Source organism: Centrocercus urophasianus, unplaced genomic scaffold (assembly GCF_019232065.1).
Source record: "Centrocercus urophasianus isolate 14NV4802_14NV808 unplaced genomic scaffold, USGS_Curo_1.0 seq_13, whole genome shotgun sequence".
In the NCBI taxonomy this organism is placed as follows: Eukaryota; Metazoa; Chordata; class Aves; order Galliformes; family Phasianidae; genus Centrocercus; species Centrocercus urophasianus.
The window spans coordinates 29,900,921-29,920,866 of record NW_024884475.1 but is presented as its reverse complement, the minus strand read 5'-3'; the positions used below and the strand labels follow the sequence as shown (position 1 = coordinate 29,920,866).

Below are 19,946 nucleotides of genomic sequence, written 5' to 3'. Positions count from 1 at the left end.
AGCCTCTGAGTTGGAAGGACAGATGCAGGCGGGTTGTTCAGCCTGGAGGCAAGGAAGATCAGCATGGACATACCAATGTGTACAAACGTGATGCAGGGAGTAAAGAGGAGAGGTCTCGGTTCTACTCAGTGGAGACACCAGGACAAGAGACAATGGGCACAAGTGAATATGGAATACGAAAGGCAAGAATACATACATATGGTTTTAAACAAATGCCTAGATGTTGAGGGGAAAAAATGCATTTCCTTGATTATACAACGGATGCCTGCATGAACTGCTCCAAGGATGCAACAGTCAAAGGACAAAATGATCACTTCTTGCTCAAGTTCTGCTGCTGTAAAAATGAAACAGCTCCAAAGCTCCAGCAAACAGCCACACAAGGCTCCATCCAAAAGCAGGGGTGAACCTCAGTGAGCCCCTCAGCAACTAGAGATGGGCTGTGACAAAGAAGTGGATGCTGCTGTCTGCCACCAAACCTGCAGACTTGTCAGCAGCAGCAAAATCAGTCCTTTAACATTCTTTGCCAAGTTGTATGACCAAATCCAAGTTTTTTACAAAGGATGATGGAACAAAACCAGCTCCTCTTTCTCCTGAAGCTTGTGCTGGAGCAAAGCACTGCCTGGAGTACATAGTTACCCTTCAGCTTGATAAAACATGATGGCCCATAAAAAACCAAAACTGCCCCCCAGTTATTTAAAATAAACGAATAAATAAAGCCTCATACATTCTATAACACATCCTATCCTAACACATACATTCTATAATGCTTAGCAAGTCTGATACTGCTAACAGTCAGTTAAGTCAGCTCAACAAGCCTAAGAAAAAACAACTTTCAGCTCCATCAGATCTTCCTTCTTCCCATGGGTGTGACAGCAGACCACTGGATTTTCACACACTTGCAAACATACACATGTGAATGCATGTGAACTGGCATTTATTTTTTCTAAATCTATTAAGAACCAGAAAGCTTCCCTTTTTGCACACTGAAAATGGACATTTTTAGCAGAATCAGACACCCTCTCAAACAAAACCTAAGAAAGTGAACTGCAGACTATTTCCAAAACAGCTGCTTTGGTGCTTGTGTTTATTTTAACATTTCAAATAGCTGTATTTGTGAAAGAAGTGTGAAGATGCATGGATCTGACTAATCTGAGCAGCAATACCTTGAAAAAGAAGGGAAACAGATTTCTAAGAACTAAAATTATAAACTTAGTTTGAACCTAGAAGGTGTCCCTAAATTTTTGTTCCTTTTGCTGTGAACTAAAGCCATGGAACATAGATCAGGTCTGTACTAATAGGCAGCATCTTTCAGCTGCCTGACCTCAATTTAGCTGGCTACGTTCTCAAATGTAAGCCAAATTGTGCCTAACCTGCTTGAGAGGCTGCAGACAATTCTCTGTTGACAATTAAAAAAAAAAAGTTTAAAAAAGTGATGAAAGAATTTGCATCTGTGCATGACAGCTGGTGGTGCTGGTAGACATCTAAGCAGGTTAACACCAGCACAGTTCGGGGGAAACCCTGGACAGTAATCAAGATTGTCTTCTTCAGATTGTTAGCTGTACACTAACAAACAGCTAACAACCTGATAGGTGCTGAAAAGGAAGATCATGGTAGTGCAGAAAATACAAGTAACCAACATACCATCTACCACGGTAGAAGCATAGCAGTTAAAAAATCCAGTAAAGCCTGATGTAGGTACCAACGACAAAAAAGAAACCAGGAAGGGCAGACATATTTCAGTGCATGGCATTTCACTGAGTTAGGCTGTGACATCCAAAACTACCTTCTGCAGCAGACAGAAGGACGAGGAGAAGAGATGGGATTGCCCTAGAAAGATAACCTTTGAAAAATATTTTTGTCCTTTTAGAACTTAATTATAGGCTGAATTCTGGGTTATATTTGATTACAGCCCAGGATATACCTCAGAGATGCCCAGAATGTGACCTGTGCTACGGCAGCAGGGCTCAGTCCTGCAAAGAGCTAGGCCATCTTACCTCACTACACTGAGGAAGCTATTTTCACACACGCAGGGCATTTTTTGTTCTTCCAAGACATAAAAAGTTCAAAAAACCTCCTCATAGACTATGTGGAGTTTCCTAATGCAGTTCTCAGCCTGGGCTAACTAACTTGCTTGCCCTTAAGCTCTTTGGCATCTCATCTGCAGCAAACCCACAGCTGATTTTTCAAGCTCTGATGGTTTAGATTAAGTTTACTGATTTAGAGATCTATGCAACACCACCACCACTGCTGAGGGAAGGCTCCTTTCCTCCTGGTAAACTGCGTTAAGAAACTGCCAGAGCCCAGTTAAACCAATACTGACAATATGATACACTGATGAACAGCTCTGCTCTGCATCACACAAACTGGCTGCTGAGTGCCAGCTCAGATGATTCTATAGAAACTCTCAACCTGAAGGTAACCTACTCACAGCTGTTCAGCTAGCTAACCTAGGGCTAATGTGGCAAATAAAACAATCACTGGGATTTACCATTACTTTATACAGAAATAATCTGATTAGTTAGATGCCGCATGCCTCCTCTCTGTTTTATTTCTATACAATTTGAAATAAAAATTTTCTACAATGAGAGCGGTGAGACATTGGAACAGTTTGCACAGTGAGGTTGTGGATGCCCAATCCCTGGAAGCATTCAAGGCCAGGCTGGGAGCTGTGAGCAACCTGGTCTATAGGGAGGTGCCCCTGCCTGTAGCAGGGTGGCTGGAACTGGATCACCTTAATGGTCCCTTCCAACCCAAACCATTCTAAGATTCTATGAAAAACTTAAATCTAAAATTGGTCCAGCTTTCTAGCCCTGGATCTTCTGAATCACCTATATTTTTCCCACCATTCCTACTTTGCCAAAATTAACAAGGTGCTGAGCTACACAGTAGAAAGAATGTGTAAGAAAACAGGTACCACACCAACATTTACTAATGCTACCTGAAAGGAAGACTGTTCCAATACCCACTGCTGCATTCTTGGGCATTTTCCATCACTTCTTCACAGGATGACGGAACTGTGGAAGGATGCTGAGCACGGTTAGGGAGAAAATGAGAAAAAAAATGCAGAGCTTTTACATTTCATCTCTGACTGAAAGAGAGAACATTCGAAATCCGATACAGAGAAGCATTGATTTTTTTTTCTTTTACTAAAGGAACACTGAAAATGAAAATGATACTAATCCACCTTTTCAGATACAGGAGAAGAGCTGGCTAAGAACATTTGTGAGGCCTGTCCATGCAATTTCCTTGTTTCCAAAGAGGACAGGATGCTAACCGCATACTGTAATTACATCTTCATAATTCACAAGTCACAATGGAAAAAGGGGAACCTCCATTTGCCCCAGAGTTTTCTCTTTGCTGTGGAAGCTTAAGATGAGCCTTTCTGCTGTCAATTCTATAATTCCCCTTGTAAGTTTACATTTCTAGTTATAAATCTTCTAATTAAACAAGTCTGCAACAACTGTGGGGGGAAGAAAAAAGCAAATTTTAAGTACGGGGCCCTCTAGATGAGAGAGGAAAGTGCACAGAGAGCATGTTGTTGTGCACTCTGCTGGTGGGATGCACTGTACTCATTTTTACAGAAAAAACTACTTCCTAGGTGGAATCTGGGAGGGAAAACTAAACAAACAGGCAGCATGTAGAGCACTGCAGAATAGCTAGGTAACAAATGCGCTTTTATTTAAGTAAAGAACTGACCTTAACTTGTGAAACATGTCCGTCTTCCTTTATACAGATGGTCTTCTCTGGTCCAAAGAGAAAGAGAGTAACAAATGCGCGCGCGTGTGTGCACTTCTGTGATGTAGTCAGCAAGAAAGAGAAGAGCACTTAAGTTCATGCACATTTTTATTGAGTAGTAATATAAAATGCTTCTCTCATTGTTACAAGTGCATGCTTTTGATTGCCAACATTTCGAAGTCAAATTACAAAGGCAAGGCTGTAGGCTGTAGTGAATTACTTGGGCACTTATACAATTGTTAAAAAATATCAATGGACCGTTTTGTTTAGTTTTTCTTTTTAGAATGAACCAGTCGAAACCCGTAACTGATATACAAAGGGAAAAAAGTGAAAAAATTACACATTTTGTGGCACATGACAGAACATAACAAAATGACTAAACCATTATGACATTAACAGTTATCATGCATTTAGAATTTCACATGTAACTACAAACTTATTTAAATTTCACAAGGTTTGCTAAACATGCTACCCATCTATATGTGCACTGACAAGCTCATGTTAAAAACTTTAAGAATACTCTTCCCCGTAGATTTTTCAAAGCTTTTTTTCGATTACAAAATTTCAAAGGCATTAAGCATTTTTTTTTAGAGAATATAAAGTACGCCAGTATACATACATTTCCAGTATAAGTCAGACCACTAAGCGCATTACAGTCCCATACAGGCCTATACAGCCATTTTTTTTCTTAAAAAACATGCATAGGCAGATTTTTACAGAATATAGATGCTTTTCACTGCACTTAATATGGTGTCTTGTTCACTATACTTAAAAATGCACCACTCATAAATATTTAAATTCAGCAAGCCACAACCAAGACTTGATTTACCAAAAAAAATTAAAATAAAATCCAAAACAAAACCCAGAAAACCCCCCAAACCAAACCCTCCTAATTATAAACAGCAAAAAAAGATTTATGTTACCATAATTCCAGTTTTTTTTAAAACAAAGAAAAAGATAATTGCTGCCAAATTAGTAAGATAAGTGTTATATTTAAAGAAGGGCATTGAAGCACACTAAAGAAACCTGAGGTAAGCATAATCTGTACAAAATTAATCCGTCTCTCTCTCTCTCTCTCTCTCACTCTCTCTCTTTCTCTCTCTCTTTTTTTTTTTTTTTTTTTTTTTGGCATTTTAAACAAATTTCCAACATTCTTTTTTTTTTCTTTTTTTTTTCTATATTTTTAAAGACTGCCTAATTTATTTCATAGCCATTGTCTGACAAGAGTAGCAAAACATTATGAATAAATAGTCCTTATTTAGTTTGTACATTTTGTTAAAAATGCTTTGATGTCGTCCATGTTTAGTGCTGCAACTGTAAACGTACAATAGTTAGTAAGAAACTAAACAAAGTTTTCATGTCCAGTAACATAACAAAAGGCCTTTCAGTAACATATTTAGAAGTTCCCAGTGCAGTAGGAAAACATGTTCATTCCCCTAACTTTGCAATATATACCAGCATTAGCTTTCATTTTTCTACAAGCATTTTAAAGGCATGTCCAAAGGAGGTGTCTATCCCCCACCCCCCTCCCACCAGATTAAAGTTTACGATCTCTTCGGAGATGATTTTGTAAACCGAATCCAACACCTGGCCCCCAGAGCGAGTAAGCTATTATCAGAGGCAAGAACATCCAACTGCCAATGCGCAGCAACCCCATCGTGCCCTGCAGCTCACCCCCCGCCCGGGCAGCGGTCACTGAATATTGCTGCTATTACTGCCGTTGCTGTCAGTGCCATTAGTCTCTGTGGAGATTGCCTTGTTGATGGAGTTAAGGTTGGCATCAGATGGCACATCTCTGCGCGGAGGCATTCGCTCATTAATTCGATCTAAGCCTTTGGCCTCTTCGAAGCTAGTGATCTTATGCTGGGGTGAAAATCCTTTGATAGCTAAATAAAGGATTATTAAAAAGTAAAATTAGCAACGCAGAACTCTTGGCAGTTTTTCCCCCAACGAATGCCCTTCTTTGCCAAGAAGGCAACAAGAAGATCTGACAACATAACAGAGTCCTTACCGTGTACACACAGAGCTGGGGGTGAACCACCGCCACCTCTGGGAAACAATCTCTGTTTCTGAACAAGATCAACTTCCACTACTTTGTTGGTCATTGGGGTTCAGCCTAAAACGCTCTGAGGCCAACATGAAACTACAGGCTGTAATGCGGAACCACTGTTAGGGCACAGTGGTGGCCCAGTGAGTTTGGCATTTGTTGTCAGAGCGTACAGCCTGGAAGACATTGTGCCCCACCACAATACCCTTTTATCAGGGAGAACTTCCACGGAACTTTCAACATGTCATGCACATTAAAACTAGGGGCTGACCCTGTAAGGGGGTGCCCAACATTCTTAATAACACAAGCAAGCTGCTTGCTGGTCACCTAGGGCAGTTGCCCTCTCCAGCTTCCCTGGACTTTTAGAAAGCAGCTCGAGTCAAACAGCAGCAATGCTGTGCAACACAGACTAGGGATATCATCATTTTGGCATATTGGTACAATTGAAATTTGAAAACACATTCACAGAGGACCAAAGTTCCAACTGGACCTGAGGACTTTTGAAACGCCTTTCAGCAGCAGCATTGATGAGGCCAACATTGACCTCAGAAGGCAGACGCAGGCTTATGAATGTATTCACAGACCATGATTTATTTATTTTGTCTGTGATTGAAGAATTTAAGATATTTAGCTTTAAAGCAAAAGAGAACAAAGCACTGTAGGCAAACAGCAGGTCACAGCCCCACAGACAATTTGTAAAAGCCTTCTGTGTGTCGTTCTCTTATCTACACCAAAACAGTGTGCTGTACTTCCAGAATGCTGCTTGCACTTTTGTTATGCCTCTAACTTAACATGCCATATAGCAGAAATGGTGTGTTAGTACCAGGAAAATGCAAACTCCCTGGGGAGAAAAATGGCAGGGGAGTTTCAAAGATCAAATTCAATGTTCCTTCCCACTCTTTATCTTCTCCCCTCTCTATCCCAAAGCATCCCTCCTCCAAAATGTAGTCCCGGTTCCAGACAAGCTTGAACTTCTGCTAAAAAAGAAAACACCAAACAAACAAACCAAAACCCCAAACCCCAAACATCCCTGGTACCAATCTACCACTCCTTGCATTTAGTGGGAGCGAGAAAAGCGTTTTCATGCTGGTATTTTTGCCAACCATTCCTGTGAAAATGGATACATCCTGTTTGCCTCAGGATTTAGTTCCTTAACCAGTTTCACAAATGTTAGATTGGAACTTTGAATTGCATGGTTTTTAACATGTATCATCCTTCAACTCAGAAAAACAACAACATAATGGCGATTAGTTAAGTGAGCAGGGATGGAGCAGTGAAAACAGAACAGGCCCTACAGTGAGTTTTTTTCCAGTACTTCATCTTCTACCACAAAAATGAGGATGTCTAACAAGCACCCAGGCCAATCCCTTAAAGCAACAGTTTAATGGATGGCTGTGTTGAAACTGAAACACTTGCTGTGTCTGGAGCCGGCAAGTAGCACAGCTCAGTTGGAATTACAGCAATGGAGCACCTGGTGTCATCAGGCCCTGAATCAAACTGCAGAGGGACAATTAGAAAGGGACAAAACATTTTCTCCATCATTAGCTTTGTCTATGTAGACTTATCCATTACAACTGTGGTTACTGTGTCTAACTAGTGAGGAAAGCAAATCAAGAATTAACATGAGGAGTGCATCATCCTGGAATGGGATCAAGTTCAATCAATTGCACTTCAAGCAGACACATTGTCATCTGTAATACTGAAGAAGGTGCTCTGCTGCAGTTGCTGGTCAGACAACGAGTATTAGCAGTTTACATTGAGAGTATACTAAACACAACACATAGTCACAGAAAATCACAGAAAACAGCCAAACTGTCAACGAGAATGCACACTGCAGATTAGAGATCGCCAATAGGAATAGATAATTCCAACATAAATAGCAGCTTACTCACTGCTATTTAGAAAGCAGTTGTATTTTCTCTTACTTATTTGTTCTAGAATTTTATTCACTGCTTTACAAAAATCAAAAACAAATTCAACTGGCCAAAAGGGCACATCTCACCAACAGACAGCAATCATCAGATTTTGTATATTTATCTAAAAAAGTACCCACCAAAAATTTGAGAGGGGCAAGAACAAAATACAACTGAAGAATTTTGTTTTAAAGGGGAATTATGAAAATTCTTCTTCCAAAACTTTATAATGCTGAATGAATAGTGTAGATCTGCATCGCAATATGCAATTACTTTGGTATTAACTGTATAGTTAAAAATTGCTTCTGGGTAAAATTAGAGGCCTGTCAATAAAGCATCATAGTTTTTGATGCTAAACACTCAGCTATCTTCCGAGGCAGCCAGACAGTTTTCATTTGTAGCTAAAAGAGTGCTAGTGTTAATGGTTGATCTAATGTAAATATCCAGTGTGTAAACTGCCACTACCAGAGGAAAAAGGCGTCTTGCAGACAGATGCCTCGTGTGGTTTTACTTAAAAGAGAAACAGAAATGTGCTGAACTGTAACAAAAGACCAATAATTTTTTTTTTTTTTACTAGTCAACTAAAAGAAAAAAACAACAAACTGAAGAAAAAACAACAAAAGGAAAAAATATTAAAAGGCTGTGTGTTTTCCTTGACTAGAGATTGCTGAGAATGATTAGAGGCAGAGACAAGACCCAGCCTTCAGCTTACAGCTTTGGAGCTATGTGTCACAGAGCATTTACGTGCTGCTGCCGAGTTATGTCCCTCAAGATCCAAGTCCCCTGATCTCCTACTGCGGCATTACTCAGTGCTTGGTTCAACACACAGGAATTCCAACAGGATCGTAACTTTCAGAAAGAAAAAAAGACGACGACAACAACAACAACAAAAAAACATTTTCCCCTTTAAAGCAATTACATTTTGGTTAATACCGAGCCACAATTGTTAGCCCAACACCCACACAATCTGTACAAGCTACAGCAAAATGAATACACCCAGCAGAGCCCTTATCTGTTGTAGCACCAACAGAAAGGGGACTGGCCAATTTACCTTCATCAGCCTCAATAGCCTCAACAGTAGCTGAAGAGAAGAAAGGGGTAGCAAAACGAATGAGAAAAATGAGCAGAGGATTTTAACTCTAAGAACAAATCAGTGAACAGCAAAGGAGCTAAAACACTAATGCTACTGTAAGTGCTGGATTTCGGCAAAACAGACACACACAGAAATGCTACATAAAAACAGTAATTTGCAGATCAAATTAAACTGAAATGTTTGAAACAGAAAGATTCACAAAGTTTATAAAAGCGTATTAGAAAACTTTTCTTTGAATTAAAAAAAAAATTCCTACAAAATGAAAATGTCTTCCATGTTACACACCTGATCTGCATATTCGACCTGCAGTGTTTATTGTATAATTCTCATGGCTTCAAACAAGAGCCATTTGATTTGCTGGATCAACAGAGAATGAAAAACAGCATAAAGCCATCACACCAAATTCATACCACTTACGAAGTTGGTTTGAAAAGTGTTAGCTGCTGGTACAGGGCAAAAGAATCACATAAGCAACTTCTAAGAATTTTTTGTTTTTTGGCCTCTCTCCTGACTAAAAGAAACCTCCCCATAGGGTGGGAAAGAGTTTGCTCAGAGAGCTTTTTTCTCCGCTTGCAATCTCACTCAGTTTGCTCCATCTGGAAGTGTGCAGTGTCCTTTATGGCAACTCAATCTTTGACAACAAAATCATTTTAGTATTTTCAACTGATGGACATTGAAACCAGACTGAAAGCTGTTGGGCTTCCAGAGCTGCAAAGCCTGGTCAGAGAGAGAAAAGGAGATTTCTGCACTGTTATGAGTAAATAAATACACTATATGTTATGACTGCTTTTAAACCTTTACAGTTATTAAAAAATATAGCTTGCATTTGAGTTCTAACCATCAGCTTTGGCTTGAATTTGTTCCTACAGTCAGAGTTTTACAGATGGAAACAAATCAGCAAATGTGATCTTATATAGCAATCATACAGTTAAGCATTTAAGAAGAAATGTGATTTTCAAGATCTTCACTGGTTTAAAGAATAGCTCAATAAGCAAAGTTTCTAGGGATTTCTCTCTTTTTTTGCCTTGTTTCTCCACATAGAGAAGCTTTTTTTTTTTTTTTTTTTTTTTTTTTAACCTCCATAAATCCCTGTTTATTTATTTTTGTGGCTAGGATGTTAAATACGGATTGATATCAATTCTAAAATATGTATAATATTACCTTGCTGCATGGGGAAATTAGAGGAGCTAATCCACATGCACCAAGGTAAGCCTGTGCCTCTCAAGCTATAGAATGAGAGAAAAGACAAAAATTAAGCAACTGAACTAATACAGATGCAAAAGAAAAGGAAACATGACAACTACGACGAGAAAAATTAAAATGAATACTAGATCCAAACCAGCACTGACACATTAGGAAAAGAAATAGGTGACTAAAATGTTTTACTTCCACAGAACATAGTGGTCATATTTTCTGTTAAAACATACAATAATAGGAATGTATGCTTAATAGAAACTATGTACATTTCAGACTGTTTGGTGAATGGAGTACTACACGTTAACTAATTCAGATGAACATGTATAGTAATGTTTTACTGTGCTGGAATACTGCAGTATGAGGAGATTTTCCTTTCAGTCATTTGTAAACCAGGCTTTTAGGCAATTTTCTCAAATTCATTTCAATTCCTAACATTTAACCAGGGCAAAAACAGCAGTTTCCTTGGATCATGTTTTCTGACGTATATAATGCAACCATAGAGTGAAAAAGCCTAAGATAAAGAGCTCAACCCTGCTGAGAGAGGTATCCCATGGAATCATATTGCAGCATTTTCAAAGCAGAACGTTATTATGTCTGTAACACACAAGTCATCAAAAAGAAAAAGGGAAGGAAAAAGGGGAAAAAGGTGTACCACAGAATACCTGCATCTTCCAGGTAAGAGAAAAGAGACAGTAAACGGGAAAAATACAGAGAAAGAATGCTCCAGGAGGGAAACAGGAAAATCAGAGGCTGAGACTGTGTTAAAATTATAAATATTTCTATTTCTTACATCTACTGCCAACAGGAGCTCAGTAAGTCTGAGACTGGTATATATATATATATGTATATATATACACTCTACAGTAATGCACACAGAAAAAAATGGAGAGCTTATAGTAGTAAATAAATACTTTGCAGCTCTTTATTTCAAAAGGAATATTTCATCAAAGGCAGCCCTATTACAGACTTAAGAATTACCTGTAACAAAAAGCATTTGGTAAAAACTGAGCCAACAATACTGTGTTTGTGTACAAGGCAAACAGTGCTGTTAAGAGCCTCCCTTCCTTTCAGCTTAAATCAGAATGTGAAATTGCTCTCACGCTGTCAGCTAGAATTGCTAGAAGATAAAATCTACTTCTAGAACTATTTTCATTGGTGATTCTCTGTGAGGAAGAACAAATCAGATAAAATAAGGGCTTGAGTGTCATTATCTAAGCTGAATCTCCTGTACTCAGTGTATCAAAAGCTGCTCTTGAGAAAAATAAAAGATGACACTATAAACTGTGGAAACAGCGCACTTCAGATGTGATGCTGATCTAACACTGAACAGTTGATTCTCAGGAAATTTTTCCCCTCCTCTTTCTTTGAAAATCAGTGGTACATAACAAGTCTGGAGAAATGGCCTGACATGAACTGCTCCAAATGCTCCAGTACAACAAATCACCTGTTTCACTTTGTCCTTTATTTATTTATTTCTGAGAAGACTTTGGCTATTTTTCTTGGGCTCTTCACAGGGCAATCATTTCTTTTACAAATAATGACACACAGAGGCAAACATGCTTACCGCTTTGCAGTGTTTGTTTTCCTCCAGAAAGCACACCACTGGGCAGCATTCCTGTGGGAGTCAGCCCTTTCAGTGTCAGCACACTTTCACTCTCCTCCCTACAGAAGGAAAAAATAAGGACATCATTCTCTTTCTTTCTCCCTCACAACACTGGGCCTTTGTCCTCTATGTCAGCAGTTCACCTCCGCACCACACCGTACACGCACTGTCACTATAGTTAACAGAATAACCTGCATCTAGGAACCAACATACACAAGTACCTATATTGGATTGAGCTAGAACTGCAAACTTGAAAGGATGAAGACCAAAGCAACAGTTATTGTCAATTAAGTATTTAAATGTCTCACATTGTGTGGTCCAAAATCAACTTAAATTGTTTTCTTTTTGCCTACACCAGGAGTTATTTATTATTGATCATCAGCCACTTTAAAAACAGAACAGAACACAGAGCGAGAAACTCATTAAAATTAATAAGCACTTCCACCCATAAAGGGTGAGTGCTCACTACGAGCACTCTTCTTCTAATTTTGTATGCTGAAAGTGACGCTGGATTCAAGAAAATATTATAGGAAACTGAAATACGTTTTCCAGGCCCCCAAATACATATGGTTTTCAAGAGATGTCAAGACAAATCCAACAGCTTTATCCAGACATGATGTTGCATGCAGCCCTCTGCAGTGTTGATGATGTAACTTTTCAGCAGTAAAACTGACCCCAATTCTTCAAGAAATGAATATTTCAAGGTGTTTTACTTTGAAAAACAGAATGGCGTTAAGCTGGAGGAAGTAAACAGAAAGACAGATTTTGAGACGAATATGGTTTTGTTTATCAAAACTGCTTGTACTAGAATTGTTGACAGTTTTCTTTAGCCCAACGTGTCCTGAATTACTCATTTATTTCAAACAACTTGTTTACCTATGACATTTGCTCTTGATGTTCTATTTTTAGTTGAAAATGATTCTTTGCACACACACGCTTTTTTTAGTGTAAAAGTCCAAAACACATTGTGACTGTTTTCACGTTTCTCAGGCGATTAGAACTAATGTTCTAATGCCCACTAATTCCAAATGCCCACTAATTCCAAATTTAAGATAGTGTTGTAATTCCACTACAGAATACTGCCAATATACTGCCAAATTTTTGCTTGTTCTTGCTTTGCTGCTGCAAGAAATGGTATAATGCCAAATAATTTGGTTCATTTTTTCTTTTTCTTTTGAGTTAAACTGCGATATCACTTTGCGCATCACATTCACATGAAAAGTTGATTTACAGTATTCTTTCTTATTCTCTTCAAACCACTAAAGCTAAAACTGTAAGCTGTGAGGCTCATGGATATCACTTAAAACAAAGCACAAACCAGAATTATGTTGTATCCATCTCCCATCCTTGAAATGATATATATATAAAAGACTTCTCTGCATATTTAAGTCCAGGTTTCTGTTAAATTCATCCTATATTTCAAAAGGTGCTCCTCAAAAAATATAGTGAATCCAAATGCTGCAGTTGAAGGCTATGGGAGAAAGCCAGTTCCCCAAACTTTGTTTACTCAATATCACCAGATAAAAATAACTGTGCTATTTTGTGAAGGTGGTGGCAATGTCAGCTCCAGGCTTTCTGCCAGATTTAATACAGATGAGCAGGTGGAAACATCTGATTGCACCCCCGTCTTGTTTAGGGAAAAGGCACTATGCCAATTTCTCTTTTTTATGGATACCACTGGAGCAGCTCGTGCATCACTACTGCCTCACACATAACAGTTTGGAAACCCCAAAAAGAAACCCCATAAAGTCCTCCATCTCAGTATGCAATTTAAGCTATGCTGTTGCAATCTGCAGCGTGTGGGTGAACTGTTGTGTCCTGAATATGTGCCCACTGCTTGCACATTGCAGGAGAGTCTCAAATCAAGAAAGTTTGTGAGTTCCACTTGAAATCAAGAGCGCGTTCTTCAAGTAACTATATTTATTTCTTTTATTCCCATCATATTACCACACCAACATGTTTTTAAAAATCCTTTGATTTTGTACCAATTGTAAAAGCTATAAACAGACTACAACAGAGCAACATACAAGTTTTGAGCTCCTCACTACAAAAAAGACATCGAGGCCCTGGAGCATGTCCAGAGAAGTGCAATGAAGCTGGTGAGGGGAATTATGAGGAGTGGTTGAGGGAGCTGGGATTGTTTCATTTGGAGATGAGGAGGCTCAGGGGAGACCTTATTGCTCTCTACAACTACCTGAAAGGAGATTGTGGTGAGGTGAAGGTCAGCCTCTTCTCCCGTTTAACTAGCAATAGGACTAGAGGGAATGGCCTCAACTTGCACCAGGGGGTGTTCACGTTGAAGATTAGGAAAAATTTCTTCTCTGAAAGAATGGTCAGGTGCTGGAAGATGCTGCGCAGGGAGGTGGTGGGGTCACCGTCCCTGTAGATGTTCAAGAAACATTTAGATGTTTTACTGAGGTACGTGGTTTTGTGGGGAAATATCAGTGGTAGGTGGACAACTTGACAACTTGGATGATTTTGGAGGCATTTTCCGACCTCAGTGATTCTATGATTATGTAAGTTCCTGAATAAATCTATCAATAAATAAAATCCACTTGCTGCAAGGGAAGAATAACTGCATTTTCTATATTTAGACTTCAGTAGAGTATAGCATTTTTTTCTATTCTACTCAGAGACATCAAATGGAAAGTTCATACATTGGCTAGCAACTAGTTACTCATGTTCATGTGTTTGGGGGAGTGCAGCTGAAGGTAACAAGCTGCTGCAATTCGCACTGATTTCCTGGATTTTTAGTTAATTTACCCTATTGGTTTCATATTTAATCACTTGTAGCATGAACTATGAGTGACAAAGCAGGACATCTGCCTTCCCTTTCAATGAGGCATTATGTGGAGTATACTCTCTCTCTTCATTTAAAACTTGCCTCATAGTGTCTAACAGAGTTAACTAGCAAATGTTGAGAGAAAAGACTTACAACAAAAAGTAACCACAATTTTCTTTGCTGATGTCTTGCTTTGTTATTAGTATTAAGTCCAGCAAAAACACCAAGGAAGATTTTTCAATGTGTCATGACAAATAGCAGTATTTCATGAATAAAAACTTTTTTAAAAGGTTGCAGCAGCAATAGAGTGCTCTACGTAATCATCAGAAGTTGTCTCTAAAGAAACAACAAAAAACCCCACAGCAAAAAAACCTTTACTTACCTTAGCACTGAGAAAACTCTAGCCATTTTTCCTATTGCTCTTATCTTGTTCCTTATAACCTCCTTTCGAGCAGCAGCTGTTGCTCCTATGAAAAATACATTAAAAATACTTGTAGAGTATTGTAAATAATATATTACTATTCTGAACACAAGAAATGCCATATTAACACAATAGTTTGCCACACTAAGCCATTGTCTGCACTCAAAAATACTACTTTTTGTTACTTGCAGCTCAGGTTGGTCACTTTTCAAGTCAGGTTATTATTATCTTTACAACTGTGATCCTTTTTTCTGCTATATATGAAGCCAGTGTGTTTTTCATCAACGTATTCTCATTTTCCATTTCAAAAACATTTTCAGAAACAAGCTACTTAGAATGTAATTAAAATGTGAAAAAAATATTCAACATGAAAAGTGTCCAAGTCGTAAGAAGTCAGTTTAAAATAAATAAATAAAAAAAATAGCAATAGAGTTAAAATCTGTTTTACGAACTTGACATTTTAAGTGGAAAAACAATCACACTTCACTCAGTAGTCTTAAAAAAAAAAAAAGTGATTGGAATACATTTAAGGACAAGAGGACGTGGTACCCTATCAGAAAAGCATTTGAGGGGTAACAAAACCTAAAACCAGAATTCTGGAAACCAGCATGAAACTGTAGAGATTATGTTGGCTGGCAGCAGTTAATAGAGTTCCACAGAAAGTACTTTCTTCCCACCATTACTATGGCCTGTTCATATTACTTTGAAATTTATGAACTCACAAAATAAAAAAAACCATACACTGAAACAGTGACTGCCTTTTAGCTTGTTTTGCATGTGCAATTGCTAGTTGGATATAATCAAAACCAAGGATATTACTGTGAATCCAAAAAAAAAAAAAAAAAAAAAAAAAAGGGAAGAAAATCACCTGAATGGGGGAAAACAAATAACTATATTAATAAGTTAACTGAACCAGCAGTTTCTTTTTAAAAAAGCTTATATAAGAAAAGACTGTGCTGTACTAAGTGAACAGGTTCACTTGATTATCAAAACTGAAGCCACATACATCATGAAGTTTTCTCCTCGGAGCATTCGGAATGAAAGGCAACTTTGCCTTGTATGGCTTGTATGTTGCCTGACTATTCCTACCTCTGAACTTCAACGGTGCAAACAGAACAAGACTACAGCAAGGTGCTGCTTGCTGCTTTGCTGTTCCAGAATTCAAGGACAAATTGATAATTTTTATCTTCAATTCCAGATGAAAAGCAGCAGAAAAGCCCAGCTCTGGACCTGGTTGCACAGGTTTTCCTTCGCCATATTTAAGCACAGTTACTTCAGCCAGAAGGGTTAAGAAGGAAACACTGACTCCAGCCATTTGGGGAGTGCTGGAGCAGTCCAACTGAGCTAAGCAGGTTTGCTGGGTACTTTCCACGGCCAACATTGAGATAATTCTTGTGATTCATCTCCACACAGCTCTGCTGACAGTAGCCCCACAGTTCCACTCTCAGGCTCTCCTGCTGCAAATCTCTCCCCTACAATTAATCTCCCAACTGCTTGAGTCATCTCATGGAAGTTCAGGGATTGCTTAACGCTATTCACCAGGCTGGCTGGCTATACTCCGGTATTTTAGAAGAAGTGAAAAGGATGTTACTGTTGCCTTTCCATCTCTTAGAGCAGCTCTCAAATGCACTATTTTCAGGCTTTTCTAATTGTCCTCCTAATATATCTTGGAATTGAATCTGCGTCTTGAAGTTCAAAATGAAAGAAGCTATGCTCAGAAGGATGTCTTTCAACTCAAGAGCTAGTGTGGGGCATAAATATGTGATTCTAGATTATAAAGAGCAGGAGAAACAGCTGTAACTTAGCTGTAACTGAATTATATTTAATGTATTAGTAAGAACTTAGTGAAAAATTTAAATTAAACAGCAATAAATCATGTTTGTCATGAAACAGTACATTCCTCCCTCAGTTTCTACAACCTCACTAAATTGTACCTTAAGGTAGTATGACATGGCTTTCATTCTTTTTTTCTCCTAAAAGCACTTGAAACGCAATTTGTCTTTTCTTTCTGGTCTCACTGCTCCTTTATTACAAGCCCACACTGTTCTAGTAGATCTTGTAAGTACACTTGACCTTTTTCAGCCACTGTTCAATTTCCAGAAGAGTTGAGAACTGGGAATATAATTTATTACTGAAGTAAAACACAGTGCTCTACCCATAAATAAAAAATAAAAAATGCCTTAAATCATAAAATATAACAATCTCAGAATGAGTGTTTTATTTCTCACCAACACGCATACAATGTTACTGAAAGATATACCCAGAGATTTCTGCCTCTGCTGAATTCCCTAATTTGTAACAGATTTGTGACAATGACAAAAAAAACTAAAATCTGTTCACTAATTATCGGTAATGATTTCATTTACTTTATTCATGTGTTTTTTTGTTTTTTGTTTTTTAAACATTATGTGCTAAATAATGCACCTAGCATTCACAATGTGATATTGCACTGCCAATTTTCACTGAACGTTGCTCACTGAACTCCCCATATATACATACATATATATATATATATATATGAGTGACAGAGCACTGGAACAAGTTGTCCAGGGATGTTGTAGAGTCTTGAGATATTCAAGATTCTTCTTGGACACCTACCTGTGCAACCTGCTGTAGGGAACCTGCTTCAGCAGGGGGAATGGACTCAATGGTCTCTAGAGGTCCCTTCCAACTCTGTGTCTGTGTAATATTTAAATCTTTGACTCACATTTTAAGTGTAACTACTCAGTTTTTGTGTTCTGAAATTCACAATTACTGCAAATCTCTATGAGTTACTTCAGCTGCACTTAAACATAGATTTAACACGGAAGTAAATAGATCATAACTTGAGAAATGACTATGAGTAAAACAGTTAATTTTAACCTTAGCAAACATAGCCTGATATACACTTTTATATATACACACACATACACATTATTCTTTCAATATCTTAAACTATTTGCATAAAAATAACTAAAAAATAATTATGAATACAACCAAGGTTAAAACCGGACAAATCATTTTGGAGGCAGAATAAAAGCTTCGAATCTCACGTCAGTAATTTAACAAGTTCTATTGGATTTCAGATTGTAGCATCTATACAATTATTTTGCAAGCTGTATATATAGGATTTACATAAAATATAATCTAAACTTTCAGATTAAGAAGCAAAAAGAAAGAAAATATCGAGATGTGGGACTGAACAGATATGTAACAAAACTGGTTAGAAAAACCTACAAACAAAAATCAAAAATTGATTCTCTGAATGACATCCTAATATATTATGTATGAATATATTATGCATGAAAGCAAATTAATGAAACTTAACCCTTCCAATTTATTTAATACCTTTCTTTTGTGCATAAATGGGATCTTCTTATGAATTCCAAGGGGAGAGGGGGGGAAAGAAAGAGATCAGTGATGTTTGCAGAATGAAAATAAAAAACAACAAAGAATATTTGACAACATCAGTGGAAACGCAATGTTTAAGTAAAGTCTGAAAAACAGAAAAGAAACAAATTAGGCAGGGAACACCCAAAAGGAGAGAAACAGATTGAAAACTATGGGAGAGAAAAAGAAAACAAAAAAACCTTAAAAAAAGCATAAGGCCTTGTTAGTAGATTTGCAGAAACAAACATGCAGGCAGATTAGCAGGTAAGCTTAGCCTCAGTGCTACCATCTCTTGACTGCATTCTTTCTTCTACATGATTGCAACTGCTCTAAGGCTCAGTGACTTCTCAGAACCAGCAGACTAACCCTTTCCGCTTATTTGGAGTGTACCTGACTGATGACACCTCCTTCCTTACACCAAACACACCAATTCTTTATTTACATTTGATATCTAAAAGAATAGCTTGCTTCTGTAGATGTATATTGCTTCTACTAAAACCAGCATTATCTATGGCACACATGCATTTGTCAGAATGACCCAGCATCTTGCAGATAGCAAATCCAAGTGGCTTTATGGTGCAGTGTACTGCGTTCTTACCCAACTATTTTTGAGAGAAACATGAGTGCAGTGCTCAGAGCCCTGGCACAGCTGCACCATGGGATGTATTTTGAGGACTCTGACTACCTAGCGTGTGCTGTCAGGCTGGTTCAGAGGCAGAGCACACCAATGTGAAAAACGCTCCAGCTATGGAAATAAGCAGATCAGGCCAAAACAGTAAAAATCCCATTAAAATGCTCCTCTGCCACCAATTCATAGAGAGCACGTATGCCCTGCAGCACAACGTTGCTGCTTTGAAGGAATAATATGAATAAAATGGTGAAAAATAACCTCAATTTCTCTCCTAGTTAAAAATTAACTAATTCAAAAGCTGACTGCCATCTGCCCAGCTAGAATCATGAAATCTGTTATTGAGGCACTAGTAAGCGTCTGTGACCTGAAGCTGTTGTTCCCCCTGGGGCACTGTCTGTGTTACTTGGTGCAGAGCTTGTCCAGGTGTAATTTACTGCTGAAGACCTGAAGCACATGGCACATGCTGATTGCTGCTCGCTGTAGAAGCCAGTTTGACCAAGAGAACACCTCTGACATGGTAACTCAGTTTAGTTTCAGACCACAGCACTTGACTGCAGAACCTGTGCTCCAGCCAAGGAATAACGGCTGCTACTAGCATTATGACAGCAGCTTTTTCAGTGAGAAGGCTATGAGCTACAATGTTGAAGGCAATACAAAAATTAATGCAGGTAATTTAGAAGTGTCTTTATACCAAATCATGATAGCAACGCAAACAAAGCAAGCAGAGCATTTGTGTTAAGTTGTCTATTACATTACTGCACCCTTTTAATTAGCAGCTTAGTTTTTCAATGAAATGCATGAGGCCAGAAATGTTACTAATTAAAATAAAACAGGATTCTGACTACGTGCTGGCTGGATAGAGGTATTTGTAGCTCCTGTTGCTAAGCAATATGTTTGATGCACAAACCATACAGTGCATAGCTGCTGTTCAAGTAAGGCATTTTTTTACTGGATTGGATTACGTTGCAACCATCACAGCAAACAGCAAAGAAAAGGTACCGCAAGAGGAAGCTATCAGAGAAAAGAAAACCTGACGTATCATCTCCTCTCATTTTTAAAGCAAGCGAAACCAAAAGCCATCAGGGAAGATACAGTGTAAAGGCAACTATGATTGCTGTCTAGGTTCTTTCCCACTAAGCATTCACATAACCGCCT

At 38.3% G+C, this 19,946-nt stretch overlaps 1 protein-coding gene across 1 annotated transcript in view; it reads right to left on the bottom strand.

Annotated features, from left to right (window-relative positions):
• Window positions 1-3,825: 3,825 nt before the first annotated feature.
• The window catches only part of PPP3CA (protein phosphatase 3 catalytic subunit alpha), a 189,831-nt gene continuing 173,710 nt past the window's right edge, over window positions 3,826-19,946 (bottom strand). Inside the window, exons 11-13 of the mRNA XM_042812207.1 lie at window positions 14,753-14,837; window positions 11,550-11,647; window positions 3,826-5,621 (exon numbers count right to left, since the gene is read on the bottom strand). Coding sequence (XP_042668141.1) covers window positions 5,428-5,621; window positions 11,550-11,647; window positions 14,753-14,837 — 377 coding nt within the window. The 3' untranslated portion in view covers window positions 3,826-5,427. The remainder of the gene's footprint in view (window positions 5,622-11,549; window positions 11,648-14,752; window positions 14,838-19,946) is intronic.